Below are 18,697 nucleotides of genomic sequence, written 5' to 3'. Positions count from 1 at the left end.
TGTGCAAGACTCTGTCTTGTGAAGGGATGAAAGAGGGTGAGTGTATAAAATCAGTATTTTTAACAATAAAAGTCACTGTCCTTCCCTCTACACATGTGCACACACACATGCACAAGTGGAGAAAGCAAGCCCATAGACTGATGATCCTGATAGATTTTCCATCCTTGACCACAGGCACACAGAGCTGTGCTAGTTATAGGAACTAACTACCAAGGTAGACAGAGCTACAGGGTTACTTGACTTAGGCTGTTGAAAACCTTTGAAGATCTGGGGCCATCTTGGTCTGTGGGTGGGTGGGAGATGAGCCCTCATCATTGGCAGGGTGCCCCTTGCAGACAGATGTCAGGCCTCTGTGAAGTCTGTGCACCCCCAGCTCGTCTGTCCCCCTTCCTGGGGGCTTCCTTTCATGGTCTTTGCTGGAAGATTGGGAGGGAGGCCAGCCAGGAGCCAGGTTTGACTGTATGTGCAGCACTGCCTGTGTCCCTTCATACTGGCTGCCAAGGCATGTGGGGTCCTGCTGCCTATGCCTCTTCTCCTTAGGTCACCAGTGCAGCTTGAAGGAGGCCAGCTCAGTGGTGGCCTCAAGCCTGAGAACCAGGGGCTATTGTCCAGGGTTTTGGGGTGTTTTGCTCCTGTGGAATTCCAGGGCCTGAGATGTTCATGTTGCCTCTGCAGAGTCAACTCAGAAAGTGATGAGCTAAACCTTTTGTTCTATCATATCTCCCAGCTACCATTTTTTTCTTTTCATATTAAGGTGTAATTTATGTATGGCCAAACGTACATGTTTTAAGTGTAGAGCTCCATGAATTTTGTCATCTCTGCTTTAATCAAGATAGAACATTTCTTTCCCCTTAGAAAGTTCCCTCCTGTTCACCCTGTCCTGCCTCCTACCTGCAGAGGCAGCTGCTGTTCTGACTCTATCACCATAAACTTATTTTGTGTATTTTGGTGCTGGTGCTTTATAAACATAGTCTATGTGCTTCCCCCCCGCCGGTGGTCCTCCTTTCATAGAATCTAATATGTGAGACTCGCTTATGTTGCATGTGTCGGTAGTTTGGTTTTTTTTTTTTTTTAAAGAGCTTCCCCATTCCTTGTATGGATACACCCCAGTTTGTCTATCTACGGTCCTGTTGATTGACATTTGGGTTTCTAGTGTAGGGATACCATGAATATTGCTGCCATGGGCATTCTTCTACAAGTCTTTTGTGAACATGTATTTTCATTTCTCCTGGGTAGATACACCTAGGAGTGGGCTTTCTGAGTCCTAGTGTTGGCAATATTAATCTGCTAGGATGTAGTTGGATGTGTATTTTCGTTCACATGTATTCTAAGTATGAGATAAATGGGCCACTCATGGCCACAGTTGCCTTCAGAAACGGGAGAGTTCTAGAGGTGATTGTTTCCTTGAGGCCTAGAAAGAAGCCTGTTATGTACAAAGTTCAAGCGGCAGCCCTTTACAACTGGCCTTGCATTCATTCAGACTTAACACTGGTTTTTAACTTTGATCTCTGAGAGTCACTCCCACTATGAGCCACCGTGAAAGGGCAAAGGGGAAATTTTGAAGTTAAAAAAAAAAAAAAACAACAACAACAACTTCTGGGTCGGTCTGGAAAGCCAAGTTGCAGCTGCCTCTGTGGTTTTGGCCCTGAAATTTTTAGACGGTGACCACAGAGTAGGAAAGTCTGGTGAGCCTGCTGGCTACACGCAGGTTCTCAGAGGGCCAGCGCTTAATGACGGTGTTTCTCCGTGTGGCGAGGGTGGGCCCGAGGCCTCAACTCAGAGCCCGCTGTTTCCTGCCCCATGGGCCGCCTGGCTTGTAATTAAAGTTTCACCAGAAAGTGGTTGTTTATCATTAGAACCTGGCAGCTGAAGTCAGTAGTGGTTTTGTTTGTTCTTCCCCTTTATGGGTGTGGAGAGCAATTAAGAGGAGAAAGTAAGCAAAAGAGCTGACTGAGATAATGCCAACACAGTCAACGTTATTTGAATGCATATCTGGATCCTTTTCCTATCCCTCTTGAACCATTTTGACATCAGAAGGAAAACTGACTATACTAATCTTTATGACGTCTATAGGTATATAAACCTGGAGAGGACATCTCTTGGATTGATTTTGATAAAGCGTCTATTCGTGTATTAGTATTACGATCTAACTACTCATAGAAAAGCCCCTCCTGGGGTGCTCAGGTGGCTCAGCAGTTTGGCACCTCCCTTCCTCCCAGTGTTGTGATCCTGGGGACCTGGAATCGAGTCCCACGTCCAGCTCCCTGCATGGAGCCTGCTTCTCCCTCTGCCTGTGTCTCTGCCTCTCTCTCTCTCTCTCTGTGTCTCTCATGAATAAATCTTTAAAAAAAAAAAAGCCCCTCCTTCCTATCCCAGACCTCCCCAGTGTTGTGGGAATATGTCTTAGAACTTTCTCGGCACAGTATGGGATTCTGAGCTGTGAGAAATTGGAGACTCGGTTAAAGGAAGACTAAGTCAACCTTCTGTATGGTAGGCAGTTGGGCTCTGGTTTCCCTCACCATACTTCTCTTCCACTGAAAGCTCTCTTGATGACAGAGGTACTTACCAATCTGCAGGGTGGGTTTATAGAGAGCCCTGCTGCTCTGCCTTGTAAGGCTCCTTCCAGGGCCCTCAGGTTTCACGGTGCTTGAAACTCCTTCAATTCAGGAGACCCTCCTTAGGAAAAGGAAAAGTAACGAGTCATTATGCTAACACCTTTGCTAGGCCTCCTGAGACCTGCTTGAGGGGAAAATCTGCCGGGTACCTGCACAGGAGCTGAGCAATGGGGTCTTTGAGACCCGTCAGCTTTTGGTGCAACTGTTAAGAATGCCTTTGTAATTGCCCTGTTCCATTGTGGTAGGTTTCGTTTTCTGGCTTTTAGGGTTTTTTGGATTGAGTGTATGTGACAGCTTTATTGGCTGTAACTCACATATCATACAGTTCACTTCTTTAAAGTGTATTGGGGTGCCTGGCTGGCTCAATCGGTGGAACGTGCTACTCTTGGTCTAGGGGTTGTGAGTCCAAGCCCCACATTGGGCGTGAGCCTACTAAAAATAAGAAATGATAAAGTGTATAATTAAGTGGTTTGTAGAACATTCACAAATTTGTGCAGCCATCACCATAATCAAATTCAGGACATTTATGTCATCCCAAAGAGAAGTCCCTATGCCCTCAACCCTCCACCCCTTCACCCCATGGCAACTACTCACCTACTTGTCTGTCTCGGTAGACTTGCCCGTTCTGGACATTTCATACAAATGGAATCCTACACTATGTGGTCTTTTGTGTCTGGCTTTTACTTACATAATGTTTTCAGGGTTCATCTACATTGTAGCATGCATCAATATGGTGGTTTTCTTTTAATCTTTTTTTCTTAACAAAAATAATACAAAATCAAATATTAGTTCTACATTTTACCCAACATGCTGTTGCATCTGCTCCCTTTCTATTTGTTTCAGATTTTCAGTGACCATTTTGTGGTCTTTAACATGATACTCCATTCACAGTTCATCAGCTCCTGCTCTGAGGCAACTGCTGAAGAAACATGTATTTGAAAGTGTATCCGAATACTGTGTGTGTGTGTGTGTGTGTGTGTGTGTGTGTGTGTGTGTGTGTGTGTGTGTGTGTGAGAGAGAGAGAGAGAGAGAGAGAGAGAGAGACTGACTGACTGAATTCCAGGCCACATACACCCAATGTCCTCTTCAGTGAGTTGAAGACACCTTTCAAAAAGTTTTTCTGTATTACCAGATAAGCATTTGACAAGTATCTGAAACTGGACCTGCTTTGTGCCTTCTGGCAAATCCACATGGCAGCTTAAACCTGGAGCCAAAGTTGTTTTTCCTGTGTTTCTCTCGATGCTTTGTAAACGATTTCATTTTGGTGAAGAGCTGCTCCCCTCAGGGCAAGGGAGGGAGAGTAAATCTAGGGTTATGGATGTGGAATCCAGTGGGTAGAAATAGCAATAAATGATGCCCCGGGCTACAGAGGCCCTCCACTCACTCCCACAGTTTTCCTTGTGATTTACTGGCCTCTTGAGGGGAAGGGAAAAATTCATAGAAGAGCTGAGATGCCCATCTGTTTGTGGTTAGCTAGATCCAGTGAAGGCCACTGGTCTACCTTAGCGGGCATAGAATATCTGCTTCCCAGTGTCCGGCGGAGCTTGGGGTGCCCACAGATGCGGGGCATGTGCAGTCAAGCAGGCTAGGTCCCGTGATGCATTGGCCCTTGGAGCTGGAAGGAGCTGCAGAGAGCACGGCCCATCAGCCCTCCTTCCTTTGGAATGTTCTGCCCCCAGGGGCTCCTGTGACCCAGAGGGGAGCTTTAGCAGTGTCTAGGGCAGAGCCACATCTGTTCAGAGCTGCCTGGGGAGATGTGGAGGGCAGGAGAATAGGGAACAAGGAGGGACTTATCAGGCCCTGAAGCAAAAACACTTCTCTGTTTCTGTGGAAACCAGACCAGCAGCGAGCCCCCCTTCACTCTCCAGCATTGTTATCGGGGTATCTGTACACCACCCCCACCCCCCAGAACTGCCTCCACTCCCTGCCTCACCTACCCCCACCTGAGGCCCTCACTGCACAGCACCATGACTGTGATGTGAGCCAGGTAAGCCCAAGGGCATTTCACTCGCTGCTATCCTGGTAAGTCAGTCTTTGTTTTTTTAAAGCAAAAGATACCAGTGTGTCCACAATAGACGGTAGACTCTTCCAGATAGATGACTAAGTTCTGGTCTTACGGTCTCTTCCTGTCATTTCGGAAGGTAGTTATGGTGTCAGCCCCAGGTGGGGCCCTCCTGACCTGGCCTCCCGTCTCTGACGGGCAGGCCCCTTTCCAAATTGCACCTCTGGACATTCTGCATTCTGGATGGTCTCCCCACAGCCGACCTTCCTCTCTTCCCTTCTATGCAGCTGTGTATACACAGCTTCCTTGTAAGCAGGCAGCTGCAAGAATGTGCACTCAAGCTACCTCTCGTTCAGAGTGGAATGGCTGTTCTGCAAAATCACAAGCACCACAGAGAACTGGAGCTAACTGCCTGCCACACCGCCTGGCCCAGCTGTCAGCCTCTGCTGTGGGCCACAAGGAGCTCTACATCTGGCCAATCCCATGGCCTGGAATTAGGTGGCATTGAAAGCATTGGTCACTCAGTCTGTCCCAGGCCAGGAAGGAACCACAGCCTGTTTATTAGCACTTTGATTGATTGTAATGCACGCTGACAAAACCTGCGCATTGAGTCTATATATTAGATTAGTACATAGGAAAGTACATAGGAAATGTAGCACCTTTAATTCATTTTCTAGTACATAGGAAAGTATGGCACCTTTAATTCATTTTTCTCTCAAGCCAGAAGGACTGAGTAACTGGGGGCCCGTAGTAACCCTGTGCATGCAGCTCAGCCTCCAGTGCTACCTCCTTGGCTCATCTCTGTCACTGGAAAGAGGGTTGCTGCCTTCCAGCTGGTCGAGAAGTCCCACCTCTCAGGACGTTGTAAGGTACCTCAAGACAGGACCACACAGGAGAATCATGGCTGCTTATCTTCCAGAGAATAATTGTGAACAGGAACTGGAACAGAGGACAGCAAAGACGATCATCCCCTCTGGAAACTGCCTAATGTGGCAGCCCTGGGTTCAGGGTGATTCAGCCAATACCCAGAGTCTGGGCTGTGTGGGGTCAGTATGGAGCGGTGGGCTCAAGGTGCAGTGGGTGAACAAGGGTCTGGGAGCAGATGGCCCTGACTAGACTCCGAGCAGGTGTTTTTTTTTTTTTTTTTTTTTTTTTTAAGATTTTATTTATTTATTCATGAGAGAGACAGAGAGGCAGAGACACAGGCCCCTTGCAGGGAGCCCGATGTGGGACTCGATCCCGGGTCTCCAGGATCACGCCCTGGGCTGAAGCCGGTGCCAAACTGCTAGGCCACCGGGGCTGCCCCAAGCAGCTGAATTTAAGTAGGACCTGAAACAGCCCCACAAATCTCGGGGTGCCTTGCCGCAGGTGATGGGGAAGCCAGATGGAGAAACCGAAACACAGAATCCTGAGCGGTTTCCCTAAGCACCCCTGCGTGGTGGAGCTGGGTTCCGACCTGGGGGTTCTGGCTCCAGAGTTTGTGATTTCCTCCTGCAGACCACAGCTCAGAGAAGCAGAGACAGAAGGAAGACTGAAGAGAGAGCCTTATCCCAGCAAGCACAGGAGGTGGGAAGAGAAGAAAGTGGGAAGTGCTCCCATAACACTGTGGCCAAGGCCAGCAGCACCTGCTGTCTGGGTCAGAGCTGAGGCCAGTGGAGACAGCTGGGACAGAGCACAGCAAGGCTGTGTAGTAGCATCATTATGAGCAAGCACCACTGCCCTGGGATGAATGGTGCCCCTGAAAAACAGGTTGACATCCTAAGCCCTAGTACCTCAGGTGGCCCTAAACCTGTAGGACTTGATGTCATTACAAACAGAGACCCAGAGAGAAGACGGCCATGTGAACAGACACATGGGGAGAACACCAGGTGATGAATGGCAGAGACCGCAGTAATGTGTCTACAAGCCAGGGGATGCCTGGGACCAGAAGCAAGGAGAAAGCAAGGAAGGATTCAGGCCATAATTATAGAGAGAACAGAACCCATCTGACACCTTGATCTCGGACTCCTGGCCTCCAGAGCTGAAAGACTGTAAATTCCTGTTGTTAAAGCCCTGTGACCTCTGGTACTTGGTTATGACAGCCACAGGAAACTGATGTGACCACTTTGGCATTATCTCCCTGCCCAAGGTGCTCAGCCTGACCTTTACAATTTACTACCATCCTCCTCCTGTCTTGAGTCTGGAAGGCCTTTCATCGCCCCAGAAGCCAGCCTGCCTCACTGCCATTGATGTCAGTAAACCCACTGAGATGATGGCATTGTTGGGCCCCTGCCTCACACACAGTGGCCACAAATTTCCAGTAGTCCGTGTTCTCTCTCTCCTTCCCCAGGTGCCTCTGGACTTCCCGAAGCAGCCACCCAGGAAGCGCTGGGCCCAGCTCTCCCACGTGCCTCTTGTGCCTTCCTCCAACAGAGCCCCTCCCTCTGCCACACTGCCCTGAAGGCTGCCCACCCCCTGGGGGTCAGGAAATGGGCCTTGACAGAGATGGGAGATCTGCGGAGATTCCCCCACCCAAAAATGTACCATATCTACTTTAGAAAAGACCCAAAGAGTAGCCCAGTGAAAGCCAAATAAGTGGAGGATGAGCCCAGTGAAAGCCAAATAAGTGGAGGATGCCAGCAGGCTTTCTACTCCATGCTGGGAGCAGTGGCAAGGACATGGCCACAAGGCTGGAAAGTCCACATAGGGAGCGTGATGCAATGTAACCCTGGAAGGCAGGGCTCTGCCCCCAAGAAGATGAATTCGAGGGCTTGGCTCTCCCTGTAGCTGGCGTGTGCTGTCCTCACTGGGGCCAGGTGCTCAGTGTCTGCTCACTGGCCCCCTTCTGCCCGCCCCCCCTCCAGGACCAGCCTGGAAATAAATGTATGTGTCCACTGCTCTCAGGAAAAGTAGGCCCTGGCTCTTAACCCAAGAGCTAGGACAGGGTTGCCTGTGAAAACAAGAGTCTCTCCTTCAAGGCCTGAGTCCAGGGTTGTAGGCTAAGCGGGATTTAGTGTTTGTGAAGTCATTCTGAAATTCGAACTGGTCAGGAAGTGGTGTGTAAGGTTCCTCTGGGGTAAGACTTGGTGCCCTGATGGGCCTTCCTGCCCACAGACCCTCCCCATGGGCTCTGCCCTTACCCTATGTCTTCCCAGGTGAGATTTGCTTATGACGGCAATCCGTGCCATCAGGGAAAGGAGTGTGTGCCTCCTCAGTTATGGTTTCATGGTGGAAGAATGGCATCCATGCAAGCTAGTTTACAGAGGAAGGGGTTTAGCATGGGATACTCAACAACTTACGGAGGCACTGGAGAGGCTGACCACACAGACTAAGTTGGGGTTTCAGGGATGATCCCAGACCCACACTGCAGAGCCAGGCCACCCCTCACCTCTTCCTTGATCAGGGCCCGCGTTGCTGGTTGGGAACACAGAGCGGCTGCCAGCGTCAGACCTGGTGCTGCCACTGCCACCCTCGAGTGCCTCTACTGGTGAAATGGGCACCCAGGCAGGACTCCTGGACTCCTGCCGACACTTGGCAGAACAGAAGCATGGCTTCCGCGTCATGGTGCCCTCTTGGGCCGGTGCATTGATGGAAGGAATTGGAATCATGTTTGGAATCCTAGCTGCAAAGGAGTCAAGAAGTACAGCCAAATGGGTCCTGTTTGGGGGGGGGTGTCAGATATCCGGACCACTGCGTATAATGCAGCTGAATCGCTGAGGAGTGCCCCGACAGCCAGGGCTTTAGGGAAGCCGGTCCAGCAGGAGGTGGCTCCAAGCCCAAGCGTGTATGGGTGCTGCCGGGTGAGGAGACCCAGGTGCGGGGAAAGTCTCCTGGGAAACATCATGATGTGGATCCAGGGCCCCACCCTCGCATGCTGACTCTCCGCGCCTGGAGCAGAGCCCGGATTTCTGCTGTATGCCATTTCCATGCTCTTGATAAAATTCTCCAGTGTCCTTTAGGTACATCATGTTCTTGTTCAAGCTTCAGGAACACCCCCTGAAGCAGTCTTGCCAGGTGTTCTTCCTAGTTTCAGGGAGGGGAAGCTGAAGCCTCAGGAGGTTGAGTATCTTTCCTGGAGTTGCCACGTGGCTGGAGGCAGAGCCGCTGACAGCAGTCAGCCCTTCCTACCTGCTGCCGGTCTCGAGTTGTCTCCACTGCTCGTTTTAGCCTGATGAATGGAACTGCACTGAGGCAGTACATGTGGCCATGTGGCGAGCTGGGAGACCCGGCTCCAGTGCCGGCCCCTCCCCGTCACCCCTCTGAGCCTCTGCTTCCATACCTGTGAGATGAGGTGGCTAGCACACACCTGCAGGCTGCTCTTCTGGCAGTGGGAAAGCAGAGCTGCTGTGGTTGCCACAGGGAAGGCTCCAGACCACCCTTCCCAGTCCAGGATATCCTTGCTTGGGGCTCACAAGGCTTCAGTCTCCAACAAGAGCTGGCGAGGGTTTGCTTGAGACTTTGATCCACCAAGGAAGAGCAGGAGAGGCTGGCTCTGGGAGTTAGGGATGCCTGGTGTGGGGCAGAAGAGAGAGGGAGGGGGAGGGCTGGGTATTTAGGAAACAGAAATAGTAGCTGATGGGCCAGTGGGCCCAGCATGAGGTAACGGTATTAGATGTAGTTCCCCATTCTGCTGCCTGTTTCCTAAATGAAAAATCTTACATCCTGTTCAACCCGGAGGAGACGTCTGTTTGGGATGATAAACGCATCTTGGAGGGCTGCCACAGGGGAAGCATCCACTCTGCCAGACATTGAGTGGCCTCCATAAGGTCCCATACTTCCCTCCTCTTGCCCAGCAAAACGTCACTGCACACAAGTGTGTGCCTGCATCTGTTTGCACCCTGGTGCCACACTGCCACTGGCTACCAGAACCAGCATGTCCTGGGCCACCTAAGGGAGAGCCTTCTTGATGGGGCCAGAAAGACAAGGTACCACAGAACTCTTGGCATTGCACTGAGTCTGTTTTCACCCACAATCTGAGAAAGTTCCATAGGAGTTTGGTGGAACCATTTGAGTTCATCTTGCTATGGTTTGCTTTTACTTGCCAAGCTGTTACAAAGGTGCTGCTAATATCAATGTGAATTTGGACGTGCTGGCTCTTTGTCTCCTCTCCGTTATTAACGGACACCAGAGGCCTTCCACGTGCCTGTACAGCCAAGCATCTTCTGAATGGAGGTGTTTACAGATAGCTACCCACTTGTGCAGGAGCCCTGGAGGAAAGCTGTGATGCCTCCACTAGAAGAGGCCAGGCCACAGCAGCCATCCACGGGACTGTTCCCTACCCAGCAGAATCCAAACTTGCTCTTTTCTCGGGCTCTGCCTGGTGAATATTACTGCCTACAGTCAGCCAGAGAGGCATCAGGCATCCTTGTTGCTCTTCAAAAGTAGGATCCTGAGGAGAAGTGAGGCTAACCTGGTGAGACCCAGCCAGAGACTGTTACGTTCAGAGTTAATAGCATACGGCACAGACCAACCAGGAAGACCCAGGTCCTCAGAAGGACCTCGAATGAACCAGTCTTTAAGGATGGATAGGATTAGAAAGGGGGAGGGGGAGGGCATCTGACTGGCTCAGGCTGTGGAGTCTGCAACTCTTGATCTTGGGGTTGTGAATTCAAGCCCCGCATTGGGTGAAAAGCCTACTAAAAAAAAGAAGAGGGGAAGTGGAAGAAACCCAAGGTTTCCAGGATTGTTAACAGTAGCTGACACCATGTACACATGATGGAAGATTATCCAGCCATTAGAAGGAAGGGAATTCTGGGCAGTCCGGATGGCTCAGTGGTTTAGTGCTGCCTCCAGCCCAGAGCCTGATCCCGGGGATCAGGGATTGAGTCCCACGTCAAGCTCCTTGCATGGAGCCTGCTTCTGCCTCTGCCTCTCTCTCTGTCTCTCAAATAAATAAAATCTTAAAAAAAAAAAAAAAAAGAATTCTGACACATGCTACACTGTTGTTGAACGTGGAGAACATTGTGCTGAGTGAAACAAGCCAGCCACAAAAGGACATACTGTATGATTCCACTTGGATGAGAGACCTAGAGAAGTCAGAGGCTGCAAGCAGAATGGTGCTTGCGAGTGAGAGCTGGGGTGGGGGGGGGACAGGGAGCTGTTGAGTGGGGACACAGTGATGAAAGTTCTGCAGATGGATGATGGTGATGGCCACACAGCATGAATCGACTTAATGCCACTGAACTGGATACTTTAAATGGTAAATTTTATGTGGTGTATATTTTCCCACAACTAGAAAAATAATAGCTAACATTTATCAAGTGCTTGCTGTATGCCAAGTGCTGCTCAGAGCACTTCTGTAGTTCTCAAAATAGCCACGTGAAGGTAGACACTGTTAGCTGTTCTCATTTTACAGATGGGGAGCCTGATGTGTGGGGTCATTAAATAAGTGTCCCAGGGTCAGATAACTCGTGATGGTCACATGTGGATTGAACCCTCAGGTGTGCCGGTGCACACCCCATGCCCTCACCCCTGTGCTGAGTAACAGGCTGAGGCACAGGACCTGCAGGAGGGACTGGAGGCTGGTGTTTCCAGATGTCACCCAGTCCTGCCGTAGCAGGGATTCGTGTTCTCTCTGCCTCCAGAAGCCATGTGCTGTTCAGACGCTCAGGCTCAGTGGGGCCCTTGATGTGGCTGTCTTCCGGGCTCCCCATTGCTCGGTGGTGTCCGAGATTGTCATTGGCCATAATATGCATGTAACCGTTCACCCAAGACTCCTATATATTAAAGAGTGACCCAGGGTATACCTGGGTGGCTCAGTCAGTTCAACGTTTGGCTCGGGTCTACCCTGAGATCATGACCCACGTCCAGCTCCCTGCTCAGCGGAGTCTCTGCTTCTCCCTCTCCCTCTGCCCTCCCCACCCCAGGCTTGTGTTTTTGTCTCTTTCAATTAAAGAAAATCTTTAAAAACTTTAAGAGTGACCCGAGTTGTCCAATCTGTTACAGACCACAGTAATAGACTATGTGAAGCCCTCAGATCTCAAGAAGGACATGAATGAGACCTTCAAGGAGAAGTTTCCCCACATTAAGTTAACACTCAGCAAGATAAGGAGGTAGGTGAGGATCAACATCCACTTGAACTTTCCATCCAAACCCTTTCCTAGTGTGCATTAAGCTCATGCTTTGTATAGCTGGTTCCTCCTGTAGTTCGAGGGAAATCATTTACACAGGTGCGTGCAGCAAGATGAGGCTCATCCGATGCTGGTGGATGCTTGCCTGCATGAGTGAGAGCCAAGGAAGGAGGACAGAAGACTGAGCTCTTGACATGAGTTAGTTGACAGGGGTCTGGGGGGAGCTTCCTTAAGTGAAAGAATAATTACTTCATACTGCCTGAGGCTTAACAGTTCAGTAAGGGTTATGTTACAGAAAACTCATTCTCTGCTTTCTCAAATGTAGACAAAACAGAAAACGGTTGGTTGGATAACATTTGAGATAATTCTTCACCCACAGTCATTCACCCAAGAGTTGACAGCCACACCTTACCTTTAAGCATTTGGCAAAACAAAGCAAAATCAGACCCATCTTTTCCCTGCAGCTGATTGGATTGACTTTGTGGTGACCCACATGTGCCAGCCTGGAGAGAAGTGCCTGGGGTTGTGTGTGTACACCAGGACAGATTTTCAGTGCATGTAGTGATGGAGGCTAGACTATGCGCCAACACGGCGTTGGAGTAGGTGCCAATATTTACATGCTGTGTATTCCAATACTGACTTGATTCTGGCATGTTCCAAGCCAGAGAAGTGTGAGAAAAGTGATGTATTCACACTCTGTCCATTTGCTGGGTAGCATTCCTAAGTACACTGGCTGTTTTGCTGTTAGCCTAACCCCTCTTCTGCCACAGTTTCTGAACATGACTGATACTCAGAGTTGATACCAAGCACCTAATTTAAATCTATAGGTGTCTCTCTGGAATGATCATAATTCCCCTCTGCAATTTCCCTCTTTTCCCTTGGACAGCTTTACTTCTAGTAAAGACCCTCAGACACCACCTGGATTCAGTGTGGTCTTCTGTGTCCTTGTTGACATGGTCAGTACAGTTTCACCAACAGAGAAGAGCCCTAGCAACTTAAGTCTGTTGCCCGCGTATAAAGGAAATTTACCCCTTGGGATTTAGTCCCATTCCACGTCACCCTTCTGGGAATGAGCAAAAGGAAATGCTTTCGGGATGCACTAGTCTTTTTTTTCTTTGGGGTCCTCTGAAACTCCCGAGTTCTAATAATGTTCCTTTCTTCCTGTCTTTCTATAGTCTGAAGCGAGAGATGCGGAAGCTTGCCCAGGAGGACTGTGGCTTTGAGGAGCCCACAGTGGCCATGGCCTTTGTCTATTTTGAGAAGCTCGCCCTCAAGGGAAAGCTAAACAAACAGAACCGGAAGCTTTGTGCCGGAGCATGTGTACTATTAGCAGCCAAAATCGGAAGTGACCTCAAAAAACATGAAGTCAAGCATTTAATTGACGTAAGTGACCTGAGTCCTGTTGCCTGAGGAAGCACGTGGGAAGAGCCTGGTTGGTGATCCTGCCCAGGAGAATTGCTAGTACCCACTGAGAGACCAGGGCTGTGAGGTCATCCTGCAGTGGAGGTCAGGCCCCACATCTCAGGCTGCTCTAGAACAGAGGGATGATCCACTTTGACAAGACCGAAGATCCCCAGTATTGGGTCAGGCCATAAAAATCCATTTTCAGACACCCTGAGGGGTGAAATTACTCTCAAGCCACAGAAGCCACTGCAGTGGGAAGGGGACAGGGGCTTGTGGGCAGTGTGACCACAGAATGTCCGTCAGACACATTGACTCAACAGACCTTGGCTTCCTGTGGCCTTAGTTGTCTCTTCTTTAAGGAAGGGCATGGGTTTGATTGAGTGGTACCTCTTCCTTTTAAAGGAGAACCCCATCAAAGCAATGAAACCCAGATCTTGGGTGCAAAATGCCTGTTTTGAAATATACTGTATTCGTAGAAAACTTGAGATGCAATAAAAGCAACAGATCAGGAGACAGTTGCCATTGAAAAGATAGCTTCCTATCACGGTTCCCAAGAGAAGTGGCTTAGCTCAGTCTGCTGAGCAAAATCACATTGACAGGGTGGCTTCAACAACAGACATTGACTTCTCACAGTTCTGGAGGCTGGGAGTCCAGGATCAGGGTGCTGGCGGCTTCAGGTCCTGGCAAGAGTGCTCTCCTGGGCTTGTAGATGGCCTCCTTTCATTGTGTCCTCACGGAGCAGGGAAAGAGGTAGGCTCTCTGCTCTGCTCTAACGGCACTCATCACATTGTGAGGACTGCACTCATCAGCTCCTCAACCTGACCACATCCCGGAGCCCCCCAGTTAATATGTTGTTGGAGGATAGGATTGGTGGGGACACCAAACCATGGGGAGCCATGTGGGGAAGTACTGTGGTTGGTCGTGAGGCAGAGGAAGAAGGGGGAACTGTGGGCTGGATGGAGCCTCCTGTTTCCATGGGAAGGAACAGGCAAGGCAGGGTAAGTGGGCTTCAGACTGGCTAGCTAGAATCATTCCAGTTGACTCTGGGGCAGAGGAGCTGTCCTTACTGGTTCCCCTGGCCCTGTGTGAAACATTTGGGCAGGTGGAGAGTGGTCTGGAGTGTGAGAAGGGGATTGAGGAGATGGTTGAGGTATGTCTGGGCCTTGGATGGGTTGGTTTTGCATACAAAAGATGTACCCACGAGTAGTTGGCTGGTCCTAGAAGGGGGGTGGGGACGCCCTCTTGGGTCTGCAAGGCTCCAGATGGCCAAGAGTCAGAATACAGAAGCTACAGAAACTACAAGTTGTGGTCACTACGATACTCTGTGGGCTAGTTGTGCGGCTGGCTCAGGGGCACAGGAGGAAAAGCAGAAAGGGAGCTAATGTAGGTACTTCCCACCTAAGAGCATTCTTTTTGCTTTATCATTTTTATTTAAAGTTTACAGTTCAGGGGATCCCTGGGTGGCTGAGCGGTTGAATGTCTGCCTTCGGTTCAGGGCGTGATCCTGGGGTCCCGGGATCGAGTTCCACATCGGGCTCCCTGCATGGAGCCTGCTTCTCCCTCTGCCTGTGTCTCTGCCCACCCCCACCCCACCCCCATCTCTCATGAATAACTAAATAAAATCTTTAAAAAAAATAAAGTTTACAGTTCACTGGTATTAAGTGCATTCATATTGTTGTGTGGCCATCACCACTGTCTGTCTCCAGAACTTTTTCATCTTGCCAAACTGAAACTCTGACCCCCTTCACCACTAATACTCCTTTCCCTCTCACCTCCCAGGCCTTGGCCACCATTCCTTCCATCTCTGAGTATGACTTCAGCTGTCTTGCATAAGTGGAATCATAAACTATTTGTCTTTTGTGACTGGCTTGTTTTTCTTAGCATTATGTCTTCAACATGTGTCAGAATTTCCTTTTTAAGGCTGACTGTATGTATAGTCCACATTTTGTTTATCCATTCATCCATCGATGGAAGAAAGTGTTAAGTCAGTGCTTTACTGTTTCTTTTCTTTTTCTTTTTTGCTTTACTGTTTCTAAGAAATGGTGCATAATTGTCTAGCTTGTAGAGTATATACTTATAGGAACATGGAGGGCATCTTTGGTTATCAGATCTGAGCGGAGAATCAACAGGTTTACATAGATACTCCCTGAACTAATCTTTACAAGCACGGTGTTAACACACACGTAATTGTAGTTGAGTAACATACTGTCCAGCAAAAGCTGATAGTGTCCATGCAGAACGTACAGTTCCAGGCAATGGTTTGACATTTCCAGTAGCAATTAACCTGACTCGAGGTCCCATCCTAGTTAAACAGTCTGAACATGGCCACTAATGTCTCTGCTGGGGAGTTGTTTTTATTAAGCCAAAGCAGAATGTGCCCTGGCGAAAACAAGGCCTTTCCTACCCACCTTCCTGCCAGGTTCTTCGTCTCTATCTCTGCAGCCCTCACAGCTGGGTGGAGTGAGAGGCAGTGCCCTTGGCGAGCCTCAGGCATGAGCTGAACACAGCTGTGTGCTCAGGCCATCCACACCCACACGCCCCAGCTGTGCAACGCCCTGAACATGAGGTGATCTCAGCAGGCCTTGGGTCCTCGTGTGAAATGAAAGGACCAAACTACACAGTCAGCTCCCCTAATCCTGAGTTTATCACATGGTCACTACTGTCGTAGGCGATTTGCTGTCTTTTTAGTCTTCTCTCCAAGCCTCTACTTGAAACAGGTGTTGAGTTTGGAGCTCAGCATTGCAGTTTACACCCCATGTTTTCTCTCATCTGTGAAGTGGGCATAAAAGTAGCATTGACCTTGCAGGATTATTGAGAGTAGTAAATGGAGTGATGGGATGGATGTTGGGCTCCAGGCAGACCGTGGGTATTGGGGGCGGTTGGATTCCTTCTCCACTAGGTCTGAGAGCAGGAAGTACATCTGATGGGCCACTCCCCCCGCCCCACCCCTTCGGCTGCATTCCTGCCCGTAATGGGTTTCTCTGTAAACACTCCTTGGTGGGTGGATAGAGAGCTTACACGAGCAGAAGCCTAGGATTTTGATTTCAATGCTAAAATGCTCTTGGTTTCCTTTCATTCTGTTGCAGAAACTGGAAGAGAAGTTCCGGCTGAATAGACGAGAACTGATTGCCTTTGAATTCCCAGTGTTAGTGGCCTTGGAGTTTGCTCTTCATCTGCCAGAGCACGAAGTCATGCCCCATTACAGACGCCTGATCCAGAGCTCCTAGCACAGGCCCCAAGGACGGGTGGGGACCGCTTCCTCTGAGCTTGTGGAGCAGCACTTACTACTGGAAATGCAGAAACAGAACTTGACATACCAACCTGTTTTCCTCTCAACATGTTTTTGTGGAGAAGCAGTACCTGAAACTTTTCAGGAAGTCCCGGTCTGGCTAGCCGGCATGAGCCGTGAGTGGGTGATTACGCAGCAGCTGAAGGGGAGACCCGTGCAGGAGGTGGCCGAGGGCCTTTCAGCTTTCACCTGGCTGGCATTCCCAGGTGTCCCCGCCCTGCTGTTCTTCTGGGCACAGACCTCGCAAGCATGGTCCATGGTCTCCCCTGCAGACCTGGCCCCACGCAAGAGAGCAGAGTTCTAAAGCAGAAGGGAAGAGAATTTACAGTGGCTGGGGGAAGCTTTTAAAGGATACCCTTACTGTGTCAAAACAGTTTGCCAATCTGTTTTTGTCTCCGCTCTTAGAGGTGTGCGCACACACCCAGGGGGGAAGGGGGCGTGAGAGTGTGAGAATGTGTGTGTTAGAGCTGCCACCTGCCAGAGCACGGACCTCTGCCTGGGGGCGAGAACCAGCCCGACCTTCAGCAGTTCTAGACCATCTCTGGGCAACTGCCCCTCTCTCTCTACCAGATTGTCTGACGTTCTCCGCCCTTAGGAAATGCCATAGTTTCTGTTACTGCTCCTACCACCAATGGGACAAAGAGGACGAGTCCTCGATGCTGGACAGGCCACGTGGAAAGGCATGAAGTGTGGCGCTCTATGCCTTTCCGAGGCCGCACCGCGTGCTTATGGTTGACCTTCGCACTTTCCCGCTGCGGAGACGGCTGGGGCTGCTCCGCGGTGTGTATCCTGTGCTCTATGTTAGAGTGCATAATAAGCACATTGATTGTGCTTGCTCTATATACATGTTTTCTAGAAATCCAGAGTAGGTGGGAGACACATGATTGGTGTTTGGAGGCGTCTGACCGCTGGGACAGACTGCATCTGAAGCTGAGGTTCGGTGGACGGGAGAGGCAGCAACTTCTCATCGCCCCGTCCACTGTCTGTGCAGAACTTCCGCTGTAACTCGTCCTGCCTGGCTGGCACGTCAGGGGTCCCGGGGCACGTCACAGCCACAAGAGCTGTGCCTGCTGGACTTCACTGGACAGGAGGAGGCCCGGGGCAAGAAAATTAAAATATTTTGTTTCTATATACGTGTATGTGTAGACACACATGTCACCGGTCACCCCTTGCCCAGGATTACTGATCGCTGTGCCACCATCCCCACTTGCACGCAGATGGGAGCTTCTCACATCAGCTCAGAGAGCAGGTGACAGGGAAGCCGAGCACGCGGCTTTAGTTAGCGGAGCCGGAATAAATCCCGACAGTGGCACAGGATGGAGGGATTTAAGGAACAGCTGGGGAGGGAACAGATTACTCCCCTTCCCCAGACTCTTAGAGTTCAACCAAATTCAGTACTAAATATTTTGCTAACAAGTATCCTGGGCTGGATTCAGTTTTAAGACCATGATTTTGTTGGGGGCCATGATGAACACGACCTCTAAGTCAACTGACATTTAAGGGGTGCCAACTGTTGATGAGGCGTAGTGTTCAGAGCGTCTCTACCGCCTGAACTAAACATGCCATTGACCTTCCTGTCCTGGTGGCTGGCACGTGCTGCCCTGATGAGCCACCCCAGGGTCGCAGCCTGCTCAGCTCCCCGGGGAGTGCCTGGCAGATGGGAAGCCTTTACGAGGAGCAAGGCCACTGGCATCTAGGAACTGCCCACAGAGCTCCCCACTGTCCATCTGTCTTGAATCTCCTGCCAAGCTCAGGGGGACATCTGGTGGGTGACCCGTGCCACCAGGTCCTTCCTGTGTTTCAGAAATCAAGCTAATGTTCTTGAATTTAGGGCTGTTTGGTTTTTAGCATTTATCAAGGTGAACTTAAGTTGTTGGTCCATTATTTAAAAAAAAAAAAAAAAAACCTAATTTTAAACTATTTTGGCCTGTGGATTTGTTGAGTTGGGGAATTTTATTGGTTTTAATTTAGTTGGGAGAGGGCTCAGAATGAAAGATTTTGTCAAGAGGCTGCTTTTGCTTGTCCTTAACGTGGGCTTTCTAAAGGTGGGGGAGGATGAGACAGAGGGTAGGGGACGAAGACCACTGCCAGGGCCACCCCTGTGAAGTGCACCCCACACACTGCTCCAGCCTTGGGCCTTGACAAGGAGTCAAGGAGCCTGAGCCTGTGTGGAGAGGAGGCGGGCCACTTGGCAGACTGTTCTAGAAGACCTTGAGGCTCTGCCCTTTTCACCCTCCACCACAAGGGGCAGCTTCAGCCCCCCTGCCAGTCCCACTTCCTCAGACCCGCCCTGAAGCCTCCCCAGCTCTCCCCGTGCACACACATCTGTGGGGAAGCC

At 50.1% G+C, this 18,697-nt stretch overlaps 1 protein-coding gene across 1 annotated transcript in view; it reads left to right on the top strand.

Moving 5' to 3' along the window:
- The window catches only part of CABLES1 (Cdk5 and Abl enzyme substrate 1), a 116,879-nt gene extending 98,600 nt beyond the window's left edge, over positions 1–18,279 (top strand). The window contains exons 8-10 of the mRNA XM_055323619.1: positions 11,542–11,648; positions 12,842–13,049; positions 16,157–18,279. Coding sequence (XP_055179594.1) covers positions 11,542–11,648; positions 12,842–13,049; positions 16,157–16,297 — 456 coding nt within the window. The 3' untranslated portion in view covers positions 16,298–18,279. The remainder of the gene's footprint in view (positions 1–11,541; positions 11,649–12,841; positions 13,050–16,156) is intronic.
- Positions 18,280–18,697: the final 418 nt, after the last annotated feature.

The sequence above is a fragment of the Nyctereutes procyonoides genome, unplaced genomic scaffold (genome assembly GCF_905146905.1).
Source record: "Nyctereutes procyonoides isolate TBG_1078 unplaced genomic scaffold, NYPRO_anot_genome, whole genome shotgun sequence".
In the NCBI taxonomy this organism is placed as follows: Eukaryota; Metazoa; Chordata; class Mammalia; order Carnivora; family Canidae; genus Nyctereutes; species Nyctereutes procyonoides.
This window is presented reverse-complemented; position numbering and strand designations above follow the sequence as displayed.